Consider the following 19,820-nt stretch of genomic DNA (forward strand, 5'->3'; position numbering starts at 1 on the left):
CAGCCTGCCTTTCCTCCAATGATCAGACTTGTTCTGACATGCCCCCCTTGCACAGCTATTCATTCGGAAGATCAGCGTACAACTGTTTATCCACCCCACTAATGGCATAGCGTGGAGGGGGGCAGCAGGTACTCTTGCCCTGGGTGCAACATTTAGGGGGGGCACAAAATTATTCCTGTGGAGTCCTGAGGGTCTGTGCTGCAAGCCTATTGACTCCCCTGGCATTTACACCTCAGATATGGGATATTCCGGGCATTCCTCCTCAGCAACCTTTTCCCCTTCCCCCTGCCCTGGGACTCCTCAGGTCCAGCCTGTTCCTCGGGATCCCTCTGGTTCACCCTGTGTGTATGAGAATGGCCAAGGGGTGGTGCTCGGTGCAGATGGGAGAGGTACAAATTACAATGACTGTTGCTTGACTCCCCGGCGGGGGATACCGAGGACAGGCTGGGTGACGGGACTCCAGAACAATACTGCCCTGATCAGATGGATGATGGAGGCCTTAGAGATGTAATGAGGATTCACCAATCGACACCGTACTGTGTAAGTGTGTGGGGGGATAGAGGATAGAGGGCAGTGTAAGTATTGCAGAAAGTAGGAATCAGGTAGGCCAGTGCAGTGGTTGGGTAGGTCAGTGTAAAGGTTAGCTAGGTCAGTGCAGGGGCAGGTAAGTCAGGTAGGTCAGTGTAGTGGTCAGAGTAGGAATCAGGTAAGTCAGTGTAGGAATCAGGTAGGTCAGTGAAGTGGTCAGGCAGGTCAGTGTAGGAATCAGGTATGCCAGTGTAGTGGTCAGTGTAGGAATTATTTATAATATTTTTATATCTATACACAAATCTTACGAATTTCATTTGTATTTTCAACTAATGTTTTTTTGTTTTAACAAGATAAGGGTTCACATAAATGCATAAATGCTGAACCTCATGATACTTTCTGCACACTGATATATATCTATGTATACCTTGTATTTTCCAGTGTTACTGAACTATCTTATGGAAATAAATAAAAGTCAGTTATGCAATAAAGAGCCCTGGCCTAAGATTTGCTTGTAAACGATCATGTTACACTGCGCAATGGCCACCATGCCCCACGTCAACTAATCAGATCTGCATCAATTGTTTGTATCAGCGATGGACTCCAATTGATTGCTATGGCCACCACCTTTGGTTTGCACCTGTTTTATATATAAGAGTATCTGATTATACGTATAGGAAAGATCTGGATTTTAGAACTCACCTTCAAGCATACGAGAGCCAGGTAACCCCAAACCATTGGGTTGCTGTTGTTCAAGGCGTTGGCCTCCGAGAGAGCTTCCTCAGCCTCCGCCATTTCCTCCAGCTATAAATAAGAACAGTCTTCTATGAATAATCAAGTTTCTTTTATAATCAGACCCATGCTGCTTCTGCTAACAACGGCCCAGAAAATACATTTAAAGGATCAGTACATCATTTCAACAGTACAATATTATAGTAAATTTTGGAGAGTTACATTTTCTGTTAAATTTCCTTTCTCTCTTTTGGTGAGATGTGCGGAGTTCCTGGGTCTGGGACCAGCTATGGCCATTATGAGGGGTTCTCACCATCCCTGCTGGGTTATATTTATTTTATACTATGGAGAACATAATAGGAGGAGCCAGAACACAGAAAGGTAATGGGGGGAACGGACACCCAAAACTCCCAGAGAGAGAGGCAGGAACTATCTTTTTTTTGGTGGACTTACCCTTTAACCACCTTCTTCCCAAGCCTATTCTGACACTTCGCTCCTACATGTAAAAATCTACATTTTTTTGCTAGAAAATCACTTAGAACTTCCAAACATTATATATATATATATATATATATATATATATATATATATATATATATTTTTTTTTTTTGCAGAAACCTTATAGAATAAAATGGTGTGTGTTGCAATTTTTTATGTAACATGGGATTTGCGCAGCGGTTTTTCTAACACAATTTTTTTAGGAAAAAAACACTTCCATGAATTAAAAAAAAAAACAAAACAGTAAAGTTAGCCCAATATTTTTTGTATAATGTGAAAGATGATGTTACACCGAGTAAATAGATACCTAACATGTCACGCTGTAAAATTGCATCTGCCTGTGGAATGGCGGCAAAGTTAAAACGCCTTTACAGGTTACATGTTTAGAGTCGCACAGGAGGTCTGGTGCTAAAATTATTGTTCTCGCTCTGACTTTTGCGACAATTCCTCACGTGTGGTGTGAATGTGATCACCGCTTACATATGCATGTGGGAGTAAAGAATGCATTCGCATTTGCGCACAAGCACGGTAGGACAGGGGAGCTTTAAATGTTTTTTATTTTTTTAAATTTATTTTATACGATAAATTAATATTATTATTATTAATTTTTTATTTCTTTTTTTTGCACTTCATTTTTTTGTTATCACAAGGGATGGACAACATCCCTTGTGACGGCACGGGCTGTGACAGGTCCTATTTATGTAGAGATTTGGGGTCTATTAGACCCCAAATCTCTCCTCTGGCTCTCCATGCAGCCGATCAGACTGAGATCTGTTCCATCGACTGCTTCTCTGGCCCTGTTGGCCAGGTAAACAAAGGGGCGGAAGCAGAAGTGACAAATTACTCCAGGGTTACAGAGAGAGGGGAACGACGTCAGTTCCTCTCTCTCTGTACTTGGCAGCCATTGCCTCCGCGATGGGACCAGGAGAGGCGGCGATAGGAGGGGGGGGTGGGACCCCCTTCTGCCACCTGCAAAAGTGATCGAGTGGCTAATAAGCCACTAAGATCACTTCTGCCTTGTACAGAATCGTCGGCTGCAAAGAATGATACCGGGATGATACCTGTAGGTGCAGGCATCTTCCTGGTATACCCACTGAAACCCAAGGACTTACGGGTACGTCCATTTGGTGGAAGTGGTTAAAGAATAATTTGTCAATAGGTAAAAGGGACAGGGTTAAAGTGACTGTAAACCTCAGACATTAAATATGAACAAAGCATATTCCTCTATACTCTGTACTTGTCTCAATCCAGAGCACTAAATATAATTTCTGTCTGCTTCGCTCCAGCACACAGCCTGTGATTGAGAGCCTTAGCTCTTTTCTTGTGTGCTGTATGAATAGAGGGGGTGTCCCTTTCCTCCCACTCAGCTCTACTCACTAAGCTCTGCATTGTTTTCAATTTCAGCTCTCCGCTCCCTGTTTCCTGAAAGCTTAGACAAGCTTCTATAATTTCTGGACTTTGAATGGATGTAGAGAAGGGAGGGCTGCAGATTAACAGGTACAACGTATGTAGGAGGATTTGTTTTATCTCTGTGTATTAGCGATAGCCAGTCACTTCACTGGGTATATGTAAGGGTTACCAACCACATTAAGATCCCACTGCAGTCAGTACCCTAGCTGGGAGATATTTGCCACCCTACAGGCCAAGCTTGGATTTTCAGCTGAGCTACTAGTGCTAGTATTAACCCATGACACAATGTTTTTTTTTTTACTTAAAATGGAGAGTGCAAAATCTGGTGCAGCTCTGCATAGAAACCAATCAGCATCCAGGTTCTTTTGCCAAAGCTTAACCGAACAAGCAGTTAGAAGCTGATTGGCTACTATGCAAAGCTGCACCAGATTCCGAGTGCACTACTTTTAGTAAATCTCTCCCACTTTTGCAATAGGAAAAAAGGGAGAATGGTCACTTGGATGGGTGACAGTGGCAGAAGAAAACCTGATCTCAGCCTTGAGGTGCCAAAGGTAGGGGGTGATCTTGCCGCCAGGGTCCTGGACAGCATAGAAAACTCAATGATTGATGCTAATTGACCTAGACAGTTACAGTTCACCAAAGTATTACATCAATGACCTATATATAACCGTGGATGTTATGTGGAGTATATAGGATTCAGAAGGTTACCCGGTAACATGCGATTCCAGCGCCCAGCCAGGTCAGGCAAGTAGGTGACCTCTTACAAGCCAGCAGGTAAGTCTTCTTAGCCTTCTCATACTGCAATATAAATACAGACATTGTGGGCGATTCCCTAGAATTATGATTTGCAGCCAGACAATATAGATAAGAGAAGCCGCTTGGTTCATATAATGCAGGGACTTACCTCTCCCTCCTGGAGGTAGATGGACCCCAAACGGAGGTAGATGGGATGCATGTCTGATGCATCAGCCACCAAGCTGAGTGTGTGCTCATAACATTCTCGTGCCTCCCCTTTTCTGCCACTCAGATAACGCAGATGTCCTGTGAATGCCCACACGTCCGGGTTCTGGGGGAAAAAGATAAAATCAGACATGATATTGATAGGCTGCATTGATGGGCACTGATGAGGCGGTACTGGTGGGCACTGATGAGGAGGCACTGGTGGGCACTGATGAGGCTTCACTGGTGGGCACCGATGAGGCTGCACTGGTGGGCAATGATAGGTGGCACTGATGGGCGACATTCTTAGGTGGCACTGATGGGCATTGATGGGCACTGATAGGCTGCACTGATGAAGCAGTACTGATGGGCACTGATGAGGAGGCTCTGGTGGGCATTGATGGGCACTGATAGGTGGCACCAATAGGCGGCACTGATTGGCAGCACTAATGGGCACATATTGGCAGCACTGGTGGGCACTAATTGGCAGCACTGGTGGGTGCACATTGGCAGCACTGGTGGGCACTAATCTGCAGCACTGGTGGTCACTGATTGGCAGCACTGATGGGTACACATTGGCAGCACTGATGGGTACTGTTTGGACTTCACTGATAATCAGGACATATCCCTTTTAGAGAAGCCGATTATCGACTCTCTTATCCTCTCCTCACGCTGCAAGCATGAGGAAAGGAGTGCCGATAACCGGCTTCTATTTTCATCTGTGATTGCAAACAGCTGATCATGTGGTAAAGAGCCACTGATTAGCTCTTTACCTTAATCTGTGATCAGCAGTGTCCCCCGGATATACTGGCTTCCCAGAACTAGCTGTTCGCGCTGTAGCCATCATTCAGCTCTAGCGCGATCACAGGTGGTTAATTAAAGTGGATGTACATCTGAGATTGAAGCGCCACACCGAAAGTTAATTGACCACATATAAATTTATTCCAAAATAAGATTTTATCACAGAGCCAAGGCGTTTCAGAGGTCAAATAACGTCATCTTCATCAGGGTTTGAAGTGAGAGATAATGAACATCAATCAGCCATAACATTACGATGACCCACCTAATATTAAGTAGGCCCCCTTTTGCTGCCACAACAGCCCTGACTCATCAAGACATGGATGCCACTAGACAGCCAAAAAGAGAAATTGACCGCACTCAGGAATTGATGAAATTGAAGTGTTTAAATTCCTCATCAAGAATAAATACAGACAGTGCATCACAGGAACATGCAACAGGTTGACGCGTTTCAGTATTGTGAAACACGTCAACCTGTTGCATGTTCCTGTGATGCACTGTCTGTATCTATTCTTGATGAGGAATTTAAACACTTCGATTTCATCAATTCCTGAGTGCAGTCAATTTCTCTTTTTGGCTGTGAAGTAATTGAATGACGGATCCGACTCGCACCGGAATGCCTTGCCTCACCTGAGTGGCTTTTCTTTGTTAGTATCAATGGATGCCACTAGAGCTCTGAAGGTACGCTGTGGTTTTTGGCACCAAGCCATGAGTAGCAGATCCTTTAAGTCTTGTAAGTTGTGAGGTGGGGCCTCCATGGATCAGATTTGTTTTTCCAGCACATCCTACAGATGCTTGTTGGGTTGAGATCTGGAAATTTTGGAGGCCAAGTCAACACTACAATCTCGTTGTGTTCCTCATTGAATTTCTTCATTCTTGAATCATTTTTGCAGTGCGGCAGGGCACATTATACTGCTGAAAGAGGCCACTGCCATTAAGGGAATACCTAGGTGGCATATGTAAAAGTAACATTCACATGAATGGCAGGACCCAAGGTTTCCCAGCAGAAAATGGCCCAAAGAAAGCATTACACTGCCTCTTCCGGCTTGCCTTTCATAGTGTATCCTGGCATCATCTTTTCCCCAGGTAAGTGACGCACATGCTCCCAGCCTTCCACATGATGTACAAGAAAACATGATTCTTCAGACCAGGCCACCTTCTTCCATTGCTCCGTGGTTCAGTTCTAATGGATGCTGTGCCCATTGAAGGTGCTTTTGGCTATGGACATGGGTCAATTTTAGCCCACTGGCTACTAGCTGCTGATCTAGAGCTTGCATGCAGTGAAAGGATACCCCCCTCTTACTACACCCTGGGCAGCCGTCCCTCCTGCCCACCCCTTGTTCTGGCCCTACTACCCCTTATCCACATACTGCTACTTTATAAGGGTAACCTAGGTTACACTGCAGAATGTAAGATGTACCTGGTGGTCTATCTGTGACGCCTCTTGCAGGTTCTCATTGGCTGCTTCAAACTCTTTTCGAAGAAGGTTCATTTGCGCACACATCAGATAGTACTTACAGCTGGGTCCTCCGTCCGGGCTCAGGAGTTCGTGTGCCAGGGCTTTCTGTACAAACTAAACAAAGGGGAATTAGAATCTTGTATGGTAAAATCTGTGAATGTTTCATTTTTTAAGTCAACCACATTCAAAATAAAATTCCGTTTTGAATGGACACTAGGGCACCATGATTTGGATCTGTAATTGTGGAATTTAAGAAGAGCTGGTGTTTCTTTAGGTGTTTAGGGGATTTATCATTCCTGAGAGATACAAGAAACTTTGGTAGCATTCAACTTGCCAAAAAACCTTAAAAGCTGTAATAAATATGAGTGGAGCTGTATTTTAAAGGATGACTGCATTTTTGGTATAGCAATCCTTAATGTGGCCACCCCATCCAAGTCTTACACTTACCCCAGCAGCCTGCCCAGCTAAGAAAAGCTGCATCGGATCAGATGATCATCTCGGGTGTCTCCGGAACTGCGCATGCGCAGTTCCGAGCTGAGCCATTCACAGCCATTGTTACTGGCACTTTTCTCCTGCTACGGGCAGGAGAAAAGTGCCCTGTTTTTATGGGCTGCCTGTAAAAATATGAGCGGTTGGCAACACTGAGCTGGACTAAAAGATAACTGTACAAAATATACATTTGTTCTTTAATAAAGCAGAACTCCAGGCAAACAGCTGAATACACAGACAAAATATACACAGCTCAAAAAAATTAAAGAACACTTTGAAAACACATCAGATCTCAATGGGGAAAATTTTCATGCTGAATATCTATACTGGTATGGACTGGGTAATGTGTTAGGATCTATACTGGTATGGACTGGGTAATGTGTTAGGATCTATACTGGTATGGACTGGGTAATGTGTTAGGATCTATACTGGTATGGACTGGGTAATGTGTTAGGATCTATACTGGTATGGACTGGGTAATGTGTTAGGATCTATACTGGTATGGACTGGGTAATGTGTTAGGATCTATGCTGGTATGGACTGGGTAATGTGTTAGGATGTATACTGGTATGGACTGGGTAATGTGTTAGGATCTATACTGGTATGGACTGGGTAATGTGTTAGGATCTATACTGGTATGGACTGGGTAATGTGTTAGGATCTATACTGGTATGGACTGGGTAATGTGTTAGGATCTATACTGGTATGGACTGGGTAATGTGTTAGGATCTATGCTGGTATGGACTGGGTAATGTGTTAGGATGTATACTGGTATGGACTGGGTAATGTGTTAGGATCTATGCTGGTATGGACTGGGTAATGTGTTAGGATCTATGCTGGTATGGACTGGGTAATGTGTTAGGATCTATACTGGTATGGACTGGGTAATGTGTTAGGATCTATACTGGTATGGACTGGGTAATGTGTTAGGAATGAAAGGATGCCGCATCATTTGATAGAAATGATAATTATCACACTACAGAGGGCTGAATTCAAAGACACCCCGAAAATCAAAGTGAAAAAATGAAGCAGCAGGTTAGTCCATTTTGCTGAAATTTCATTGCAGCAACTCAAAATGGTCCTCAGTAGTTTGTACGGCCCCCACATGCTTGTATGCATATCTGACAACATTGGGGCATGCTCCTAATGAGTCAACGGATGGTGTCCTGGGGTATTTCCTCCCAGATCTGGACCAGAGCATCACTGAGCTCCTGAACAGACTGAGGTGCAACCTGGCAGCATCAGATGGACCGAAATGTCCCAGAGGTGTTCTATTGGATTTAGGTCATGTGAGCATGGAGGCCATTTAATGGTATCAATTCCTTCATCCTCCAGGAACTGGCTGCATGCTGTCACCACAGGCATTGTCGTGTACCAGGAGGAACCCAGGACCCACTGCACCAGCGTAGGGTCTGACAATGGGTCCAAGGATGTCATCCCGATACCTAATGGCAGTCAGGGTGCCATTATCTAGCCTGTAGAGGTCTGTGAGTCCCTCCATGGATATGCCTCTCCAGACCATCACTGACCCACCACCAAACCAGTCATGCTGAATGATGTTACAGGCAGCATAACGTTCTCCATGGCTTCCCCAGACCCTTTCACATCTGTCACATGTGCTCAGGGTGAACCTGTTCTCATCTGTGAAAAGCACAGGGAGCCCAGTGGAGGATCTGGCAATTCTGGTGTTCAATGGAAATTGTCAGTCGAGTTCCATGGTGTCGGGCAGTGAGCACAGGCCCAATAGAGGACATCGGGCCCTCAGGCCACCCTCATGAAGTCTGTTTCTGATTTTTTGGTCAGAGACATTCACACCAGTGATCTGCTGGAGGTCATTTTGTAGGGCTCTGGCAGTGCTCATCCTGTTCCTCCTTGCACAAAGGAGAAGATACCGGTCCTGCTGATAGGTAAGGACCTTCTACGGCCCTGTCCAGCTCTCCTAGAGTAACTGCCTGTCTCATGCGATCTCCTCCATTCTCTTGAGATTTTGCTGACACAGCAAACCTTCTGGCAATGGCATGTATTGATGTGCCACCCTGGAGGAGTTGGACTGCTTGTGCAACCTCTATAGGGTCCAGGTATGGCCTCATGCTACCAGTAGAGACACTGACCCTAGCCAAATGCAAAACTAGTGAACAACTGTCAGAAAAAAAGAGTAGGGAAAAAAATGTCAGTGGTCCCCACCTGTAAAACCATTCCTGTTCTGGGGGTTATCTCATTGTTGCCCATCTAGTGCACCTGTTGTTAATTTCATTAACACCAAAGCAGCCAAAACTGATAAACAACCAACTGACCTAATCAATATCCCAGGAGTTTAATTGACTTGATGCTACACTCTGACTAAAAAATATTTCTTTAATTTCTTTGAGCAGTGTATATACTGTATGGGTGATGTACCTGCAGAAGGATTTGTATTTTTGTCCATCCAGCCCTGAAATGTATACAGCTCTGACACACAGCACGGCCCTGTTTGGAAGGGTGAGACCTGATTTTTGTTTGTAGTTTGCAGCTTCACTTTTACTTACAGGTCTCCTTCCCATCTACCAATCCGTGACTGGACAGTGATAGACAAAGCAATATTCCCCACGCACACGTTCAGGAAACCGGCTATTCAGTAGTGCTGGGTGCTGCAATAACCGCGGATGATCAAAGTGAAGGAGTGCCATCAGCACACCAAGGATTCCTCGAAAGGGTCCAAAGCTTTATTTCAGTGGTCACATAGTAAACATACAGCAACGTTTCGGAGCCAGGCAGGGCCCATTCCTCAGGCAAGTGCGTGGCTCCGAAACGTTGCTATATGTTTACTATGTGACCACTGAAATAAAGCTTTGGACCCTTTCGAGGAATCCTTGGTGTGCTGATGACACTCCTTCACTTTGGACAGTGAAGGAGTAGCAGATGACTGATGAGCTCATCTCTCTGTCAGTCTGCTCTCTCCTCCTATCAGCATGTTCCTCGTTAGCACATTAACACTATAGTACAACTGATTGGCCCTTTGCATTGCTTTGTCCTTTCCCAGTCTGAGTTCTGCTGTACAGGGACTGCAAGTAGCTTATACTAAGTCACATTCAGGTACTAATAATGCTTGCATCAAAATAAATACATTGTTGCTGTAGTAATGATTACAGAGCTGCATTCATTGTTTGTCTTTGACATCTGCCTGGAATTCACATCTTTCATGTATGAGAAGTGGTGTCAGGGTCCCACCTGTATAGCATTGACTTGGGACAAGAACTGAGCCGTCTCCATGTAGATGCTGCTGACAGCGGATGGAGGGTTGTGGCTTATACTGGACCGAGCACCTGAAAAAGAAACATGTTATAGCAGAATGTTATGCTGGCCATACACTATATGAAAAATTGTTCAAACGCATTTTTGAAAAATGAACACTCGGCCGTGAGAGCAAACGGTCGTGCCATCATGTAATGACCGATAAATCATTCAATGGACCAGGGCCGTAGATAATTTTTCTTCTGGGGGGGGGGGGGAGTTCATCCTTGAGTACCCAGAGAAGAACAATAATTAGCACGCCTGCCATGCTGTGACAAATTGCGATGTGTATATATACAGTAAATACAGCGCCCCCAGCAGGCACATCTGTTAGTGAAGCAAATAGTAAACATGGCTTCAATGTCAGCAGGGCCCTGCCTGTCAGCCTCGTGGATGAGAGAGGTGGTCTTCCCAGTGGCAGTGCGGCTCCCACAGCTGATAGGCTAACCAACCCTAGCTGCTGTGAAACTGACCAATGCTCGGGGGTTGGACCCCCTGACCCCCACTTATCTATGCCCCTGCAATGGACATAAATCCGGTTTTTTAATATTTTTTCACACTCACCGAGTGCAAACAGTTTGGATGAGAAACACATTAACCTTTCAGAAAATTTCCAAACTTGTCCTTCCTTTTTTCAGCTCAAAAACGTCACAACCGATTGCCGATTCGTGCCCATTAACTGGCCGAAAAACGAACCAACTGTCCAAACGACCGAATTTTGGGCCGATTTTTCGTATAGTGTATGGCCAGCATTAGTGCTGTACCTAATCAGTCTCAGGTCTTTTCAGACGTGATCAGTACAATCTAGACAATTAAAAGGAAACCTGGACTGAGAGAAATATTTATTGCTGACATCTGCTTGTGAAAATGCCAGTCACCTGGCTGTCATGTTTATTCTTCGACTTCCATACCCTCTAATCTTGTCCATAGTTACATAGTTACATAGTAGGTGAGGTTGAATAAAGACAATAGTCCATCCAGTTCAACCTGTGTAGGTGTGTGTGGCTGTAATCATCTCACATACCCCTGAATGTTCTGATCCTTGAGATGCACGTCCAATAGTCTTTTGAAAGCCACCATACTTCCCGCAGAAACCACCTCTTGTGGTAGAGAATTCCACAATCTTGTAGCCCTAACAGTAAAGAACCCCCCACGTTGCCTGAGGTTAAAACGCTTCTCCTCTAATCGCATTGTATGCCCCCGAGTCCTCATGCAATCCCTTCGACTGAACAGCTTTTTTTCCAAGCTGAGATCCCCATTGAGATATTTAAAAATTGCTATCATGTCCCCCCTCAGGCGTCTCTTCTCTAGGGAGAATAAATCAAGCAATTGCAGACGCTCTTCATACTCAAGGTCCTCCAATCCCCTAATTAGTTTAGTTGCCCTTCTCTGGACTCTCTCCAGCTCCAACACATCCCTTCTGAGGACTGGCGACCAGAACTGGACAGAATACTCCAGATGCGGTCGGACCAGAGTTTTATAAAGTGGAAGGATTATAGACTTATCTCTGGAATACATCCCTTTCTTTATGCATGCTAATATTCTGCTAGCTTTGGCAGCTGCCGCCTGACATTGCATGCTATTGCTTAGTCTATCATCAGCCAAGACTCCCAGATCTTTCTCCATTTTTGATTCCCAAGGGTTCCCCTCCTAACGTGTATTGTGTTTTTATGTTTCTAGTCCCCAAGTGCAAAACCTTACACTTCTCCACGTTAAACCTCATTTGCCAAGTCGTTGCCCACTCCGTTATTTTGTCCAGGTCATCCTGTAGGATATCCTGTAGGATATCTACAGGAAAATCCAGGTCAGAGAACATAGGCCAGAGACAGCCAGGAAACTTGTACAAGTTGATCAGCAAAGGAAGCTGCTGTGTGTATCTTGGTAAAGTAGCTCTAGTCTTTAAATGGTTTGTGACATTTATATGGGAAGCATTTCCCTGTGCTGCACATAGATGCAGTTCTGTGTGCTGTTTCATAGGAGGACATTTATACTGCTTTAGTCCAGGACTCCAGGGGCTCCAAACTTTTCAGTTCCAGGGTCACATCATATTTTTAAAAATTTTTGCGGGCCGAAAAAGAATTCTCCCCTCACAACAGGAATCCCTATTTCATCAGGGTCCTCATTAGAGGTCCCCCCTTATATCACGTGTCCCTATCAGATTCCCCCCTTACATCAGATTCCCCATCAGACTCCCCCTCTTTCACCAGGGTCTTTTTTCAGAGTTACCCCTTACATCAGGTTCCTCATCAGAGTCCCCTTTACATTAGTGTTCCCATCAGAGTCCTCCTCTTTCATTAGGTTCCCATCAGAGTCCCCCTCTTTCATCTGGGTCCTCATCAGAGTCCCACCTTACTTCAGATGCCCATCAGAGTCCCCCTCTTCCACCGGGGTCCTCATCAGAGCCCCCCTTATATCAGTTGTCCCCATCAGAGTCCCACCTTACATCAGATGCCCATCAGAGTCCCCCTCTTCCACCGGGGTCCTCATCAGAGCCCCCCTTATATCAGGTGTCCCCATCAGAGTTCCCCCTTACATCAGATTCCCCATCAAAGTTCCCTCTTACATCAGGGCCCTCATTGTAGTCCCTCTTTATATCAAGGTCCTCTTCAAAGTCCTCTCTTACATCAGGTGTCCCCATTAGAGCCCCCCTCTTTCACCAGGGTCCTCATCCGGGTCCCACCTTACATCAGATACCCATCAGAGTCCCCCTCTTCCACGGGGTTCTGATCAGCTTCCCCCCCACCTAACACCAGGTGTCCCCATCAGAGTCCCTGCTTACATCAAATTCCTCATCAAAGTCCCCACTTACATCAGGCTCCTCATCAAAGTCCTCTCTTAAATCAGGTGTCCCCATCAGAGCCCCCTCTTTAATCAGGATCCTCATCAAAGTCCCCCTTACATCAGGGTCCTCATCAAAGTCCCCTCTTACATTAGGTGTCCCCATCAGAGCCCCCTCTTTCATCAGGGTCCTCATAAGAGTCTTCCTCCTAAACCAAGGTCCTCATCAAAGTCCTCTCATACATCAGGTGTCCCCATCAGCCCCCCCCCCCCCTTGTATCAGAGTCCTCTTCAAAGTCTCCTCTTACATCAGGTGTCCCCATCAGAGCCCCCCCCCCCCTCTTCCATCAGGGTCCTCATCAAAGTCCCCTCTTACAACAGATTCACCATCAAAGTTCCCTTTTACATCTGATGTCCCCCCTTACATCTGGGTGCTCTTCAAAGTCCCCTCTTACATCAGAAGAGGAGACCATAGGTAGCCTCTGCTGACCCTAACTTTCAATCAGTGTACATTGAGGATATGTAGGCAAAAAATTTGGGGGAGCATACCCATGTATTTCCAAAGCTGCTGCAGCTATGAACCAAAAGACATGTATATTAAAAAAAGAATAGCGCGCAAATGCAAAAGAAATTACTACCAAATCTGAAGAGAGTCCATAAATAAAAATGGGGATTTGGTCCCACCATATGGCCATATCGTGCTCAAGCCCACTACTGCGTCAAAGTACCCCATTATCAGTGGGTCCTACACTATCCATGAAAAAGAGATGAATCCAGCCCTTCTAACCCTTGGAGATAACACTCCTTGCTGGGAAAAATGTGCAAATGCACTACAGGGGACTCCTCCTATATCCACTTGATGGTGGACACTGATTGAGTACAGGTAGTAGTCGCAGTAGTGGGCTTGAGCACGATATGGCCATATGGTGGGACCAAACCCCCATTTTTATTTATGGACTCTCTTCAGATTTGGTAGTAATTTCTTTTGCATTTGCGCGCTATTCTTTTTTTTAATATACATGTCTTTTGGTTCATAGCTGCAGCAGCTTTGGAAATACATGGGTATGCTCCCCCAAATTTTTTGCCTGTTTATTATGTATTCGGTCTGACCAGACTATCGAGGTTGAGCAGCCCTCCCCACCCCCCACATACACCTGTACTCAATCAGTGTCCACCATCAAGTGGATATAGGAGGAGTCCCCTGTAGTGCATTTGCACATTTTTCCCAGCAAGGAGTGTTATCTCCAAGGGTTAGAAGGGCTGGATTCATCTCTTTTTCATGGATAGTGTAGGACCCACTGATAATGGGGTACTTTGACGCAGTAGTGGGCTTGAGCACGATATGGCCATATGGTGGGACCAAACCCCCATTTTTATTTATGGACTCTCTTCAGATTTGGTAGTAATTTCTTTTGCATTTGCGCGCTATTCTTTTTTTTAATATACATTGAGGATATGTGTCTGACCCTAACTGGGGGGCCGGATAAAACCTTGTAGTGGGCCAGATGTGTTTAGAAATCCCTGCTTTAGTCCCTTCTCCCCATTAGCTGTATGGTCCCAAGCCCAACTCCTTAGAAACCATGGCTTCCATATACTGCACTGAGGATGGCCAAATAGTGGTTTGGAAAAAATGGCTCTGTATTATTAGGCAGAATTTGCACTATACACCAGCAATTCTGCATGTGCATTGGCTGATGGGACTGATGGGACGTGGCTGATGGGACATGAAGGAATGATTTTCAGGGCTCCATTCACTGTCCTAAAATGAGGAATAATCCTCTTATTTTTGGGATAAGTGATGGAACAAGACATGTGATCACCTTCTGTTTTATGAAAGCTTTACTGTGCTTCACACTGATTAGAATCTAGGGATTCTTGATATATTTAGTCCCTTCTTATCATAAACTTTGTGTTCCTGCTGTCCCATATAAAACAAATGTTAATATAAGTCATGTGGATGGACATAGTTGGGAACATAGAATTGGGTAGCTTTAAAAGGTTCTGCAGATCCCTCACCTCTCTGAGTTCCAGCTTTGCTTTTGGAGATGGTGGATGAAGGGGATTTTGGCGCAGCATTTAAGGTCTTCTCTTCCTGGGGATGGCTGGCTTGTGACATACCTCCTGATGCCGACTGGACTCTGGATGACGTCGGTGCATTCCCGTCTGTTACGTCAGCTCCTACTTTGGAACCTGCTCCTGTCACTGCAAAAGTTAGAAAAAAATGATTACAGAGAGGAGACAGATGTAAAAGGTTGCCTAAAGCTGGCCATGCACTGACAGTGAAAAAGAAAAACATAACAGCTACCTCTATCAATGCTATAAAGCAGCGGTCACCAAACTGCGGCCCTGTGCTTACCTCTTTATGGCCCTTGAGGCACTTTTCCTTCCACTGATACAATACATCATTCTTCCCATTGACACCAACAATGGGGCATTATTCCTCCCAATGAAACCAATGATGGAGCACAATTTCTCCCAATGACACCAATGATGGGGCACAATTTCTCCCAATGACACCAATGATGGGGCACTATTCCTCCCAATGAAACCAATGATGGGGCACAATTTCTCCCAATGACACCAATGATGGGGCATTATTCCTCCCCATGACAACAATGATGGGACACAATTGCTCCCACTGAAACCAATGATAGGACACTATTCCTCCCAATGACACCAATGATGGGGCACAATTTCTCCCAATGACACCAATGTTGGGGCACTATTCCTCCCAATGAAATCAATGATGGAGCACTATTCCTCCCACTGACACCAATGATGGGTCACTATTCCTCCTAATGACAACAATGATGGGGCACAATTTCTCCCAGTGACACCAATGATGGGGCACTATTCCTCCCAATGACACCAATGATGGGGCACTATTCCTCCCAATGAAACCAATGATGGGGCACAATTTCTCCCAATGACACCAATGATGGGTCACTATTCCTCCAAATGACAACAATGATGGGGCACAATTTCTCCCAATGACACCAATGATGGGGCACTATTCCTCCCAATGAAACCAATGATGGAGCACAATTTCTCCCAATGACACCAATGATGGGGCATTATTCCTCCAAATGACAACAATGATGGGGCACAATTTCTCCCAATGACACCAATGATGGGGCACTATTCCTCCCAATGAAACCAATGATGGAGCACAATTTCTCCCAATGACACCAATGATGGGGCACAATTTCTCCCAATGACACCAATGTTGGGGCACTATTCCTCCCAATGAAATCAATGATGGAGCACTATTCCTCCCACTGACACCAATGATGGGTCACTATTCCTCCTAATGACAACAATGATGGGGCACAATTTCTCCCAGTGACACCAATGATGGGGCACTATTCCTCCCAATGACACCAATGATGGGGCACTATTCCTCCCAATGAAACCAATGATGGGGCACAATTTCTCCCAATGACACCAATGATGGGGCACTATTCCTCCAAATGACAACAATGATGGGGCACAATTTCTCCCAATGACACCAATGATGGGGCACTATTCCTCCCAATGAAACCAATGATGGAGCACAATTTCTCCCAATGACACCAATGATGGGGCATTATTCCTCCAAATGACAACAATGATGGGGCACAATTTCTCCCAATGACACCAATGATGGGGCACTATTCCTCCCAATGAAACCAATGATGGAGCACAATTTCTCCCAATGACACCAATGATGGGGCACAATTTCTCCCAATGACACCAATGATGGGGCACTATTCCTCCCAATGAAACCAATGATGGGGCACAATTTCTCCCAATGACACCAATGATGGGGCACTATTCCTCCCAATGACACCAATGATGGGGCACAATTTCTCCCAATGACACCAATGTTGGGGCACTATTCCTCCCAATGAAATCAATGATGGAGCACTATTCCTCCCACTGACACCAATGATGGGTCACTATTCCTCCCAATGACAACAATGATGGGGCACAATTTCTCCCAGTGACACCAATGATGGGGCACTATTCCTCCCAATGACACCAATGATGGGGCACTATTCCTCCCAATGAAACCAATGATGGGGCACAATTTCTCCCAATGACACCAATGATGGGGCACTATTCCTTCAAATGACAACAATGATGGGGCACAATTTCTCCCAATGACACCAATGATGGGGCACTATTCCTCCCAATGAAACCAATGATGGGGCACTATTCCTCCCACTGACACCAATGATGGGGCACTATTCCTCCCACTGACACCAATGATGGGGCACTATTCCTCCCACTGATACCAATGATGGGGCACTATTCCTCCCAATGAAACCAATGATGGGGCACTATTCCTCCCACTGACACCAATGATGGGGCATGGGGCACTATTTCTCCCATGGATACCAATGATGGGGTCCGGCCAACCTAAAGTCTAAAGGGCAGTATCCTGGCCCTTTGTTTAGAAAGTTTGGAGGCCCCTGTTATATAGCAAGGATGGACGAATCTCCCTCTGTGGCTATTGTATTCTGATAGTTGGCTCCACTGCATCTGAATAAATGCAGCGGCTTTTCAGCCCACAATTTTCCGCCCTGCTTCTATGATTTTTCAGTGCCAGGGAAAAGGTTGTTAACAGGGCCACCTACTGAGTGAATTTAAATTGGTTCCCCATGAACTGACTGAAATTCATACAGAGTATGATAAGCTTTAAGAAAATTGGCCCTGTCATCATCTTGCTTTTTCAGAGTACAGGCTGGAGGATGAGGGATGATTGGTTGATCTGTTTGCTTCAGCTTTCAAAAACAGAGACTCTTCAATTTCTATTTTACATTTTGAATAACAAAGATAATCTAATAATTTATATACTCTTTCACCCTCGGCCATCAGATTTTGTTTTACAAATAGCGGTTTCTTGCTTCTTTAGCGCTGTCCCCATAGGGCTTGCTGTATGACGACTTGTTGGGCCTCCTCTGATTACCAGCACACAGTCACTTAGGGAACAGTTCACACATTTCTCCTTACTCCCGATGGCTCGTCACTCAATAAACAGTCCAGTTTTTTGTGTTTATTTTGGAACTTGAATGGGAGAAGGGAATAGTGGGATACTCCAACTGTAACTATTCACAATGGATAAGGACAACTCTCACTTGGCCTCACCAGGTTGCTTGTGGAAGCAGATGCACTGCCTAATACATAATGCCACATGAATGGAATAGACATGGTGAACTATATTTTCTTCGGCAAACTCGCTAGCATCCCTGACACCTGTCCACTGATTCTTCTAGCTGCAGTAGTGGCCCCCCTCAGGTCAGGCCCCTTGACACAGATCTGTACTCACTGTACTGCAGAATCAGATCCTCCAGTGTCTCCCCTTTCAGTCAGCTTCACAGGACCTCTGGGTTCAGTTCTTCTCTAACACTCCTTAGGCCTCCAGGTCGATCCCCTGGGGCAGCATGGCACCTCTACAAAGGAGGAGGCAGCCACCCCCTCCCTCCGGCACTCCACTATCCAGCCAAAAAAAAAAAAACCCAGAGCAAATGTGTTCCTGGCATTTATACAGTATCCCAGCATGCAATGAGGCACTTTCCTCTGCCAAATCACCAGGGCTGTATCAAACACCTGTGCACTCATTTGTCAGGTTTCCTCCCACTGTCCAACATGTCTCCCTATTGGACTAGTGTGAAACACTCTGCAGACAGAATTAGTTGCACCTGAGCACAATGAGCAGACCTCACTTACAGATCCTGCTCTCTGGTAGGCAGAGAACAATATAGATTTACCTGCAATTCCTCTGGTAAGCAGACAGGATTCAAAACTATACTTTCTCTCTCTAGTACCTACCTAGGAGGGTGCTACACTTCAATTAAACATTACAAAAGTCTCCCTGCAAACAAAAAAGTCAAGGCAGAACACTAACTAAAAAAACAGTAAATGCCTAAATTAACCGCTTGCCGACTGCGCACAGTATATATACTGCGGCAGTCGGCCCCGGCCAGGCAGAGTGACGTAGGTCTACGTCGCTCGCCTGTCACTCCTTCCAGAGCCAATAGCGGGCGGGCGCGCGCCCGCTGAGGCGCGCGCCCGCCTCGGCTCGTTCACGGAGGAGTGCGGGAGTGTGACTGGCGGACCCGATGTCCGCCGGTCACACTACGATCGTCGGTACAGCGGGAGAAAGACAGAGCGGCTTGTGTAAACAAGCCACCTGTCAGTTCTCCCTGTGTAAAAGTGAAGATCAAACAGTTCTACTATGTAGAACTGTTGATCTTTGTTTTTACACTAGAAGACATGTCCCTGCACAGTTAGAATCACGCCCCTAGGACACACTTAACCCCTCCCTGTCCAATACTGTTAACCCCTTCCCTGCCAGTGTCATTTTTGCAGTAACAGTGCATATATATAGCACTGATTACTGCAGTAATGTCACTGGTACCCCCAAAAGTGTCAAAAATGTCAGTCAAGGGTCCGATCTGTCTGCCGCAATGTCGCAGTACCGCAAAAAAAATCGCAGATCGCCGCCATTACTCGTTAAAAAAAAAAACACCAAAAATGACAAAAATCTTTCCCTTTGTTAGTAAACGCGATAACTTTTGCGCAAACCAATCAAAATACGCTTTTTGCGATTTTTTTTACCAAACATAGGTAGCGTAAAACAAATTGGCCGAAAATTTTAAAAAATTTTGATTTTTACATTTTTTTTTGGGGGAATTTCATATAAAAAAAAGTGAAAAATATTGTTGTTTTTGCAAAAATTACGCTCTTTTTTTGTTTATAGCGCGTGATCAAAAAATCGCACAGGTGATCAAATACCACCAAAAGAAAGCTCTGTTTGTGGGAAAAAAAGGACGTGAAATTCGTTTAGGTACAGCGTCGCACGACCGCGCGATTGTCCGTTAAAGTCACGCAGTAAAAAATCGCAAAATAACCCCTGGTCTTTTAGCAGGAAAAT

General features: G+C 45.2%; 1 protein-coding gene across 1 annotated transcript in view; it reads right to left on the reverse strand.

Moving 5' to 3' along the window:
• Positions 1-19,820, reverse strand: part of CFAP70 (cilia and flagella associated protein 70) — a 103,384-nt gene that overhangs the window by 19,667 nt on the left and 63,897 nt on the right. Inside the window, exons 21-26 of the mRNA XM_082260131.1 lie at positions 14,918-15,103; positions 10,061-10,155; positions 6,326-6,478; positions 4,073-4,234; positions 3,877-3,966; positions 1,231-1,332 (exon numbers count right to left, since the gene is read on the reverse strand). Coding sequence (XP_082116257.1) covers positions 1,231-1,332; positions 3,877-3,966; positions 4,073-4,234; positions 6,326-6,478; positions 10,061-10,155; positions 14,918-15,103 — 788 coding nt within the window. The remainder of the gene's footprint in view (positions 1-1,230; positions 1,333-3,876; positions 3,967-4,072; positions 4,235-6,325; positions 6,479-10,060; positions 10,156-14,917; positions 15,104-19,820) is intronic.

Source organism: Pelophylax lessonae (genome assembly GCF_965119305.1).
Source record: "Pelophylax lessonae genome assembly, chromosome: 6".
NCBI lineage: Eukaryota > Metazoa > Chordata > Amphibia > Anura > Ranidae > Pelophylax > Pelophylax lessonae.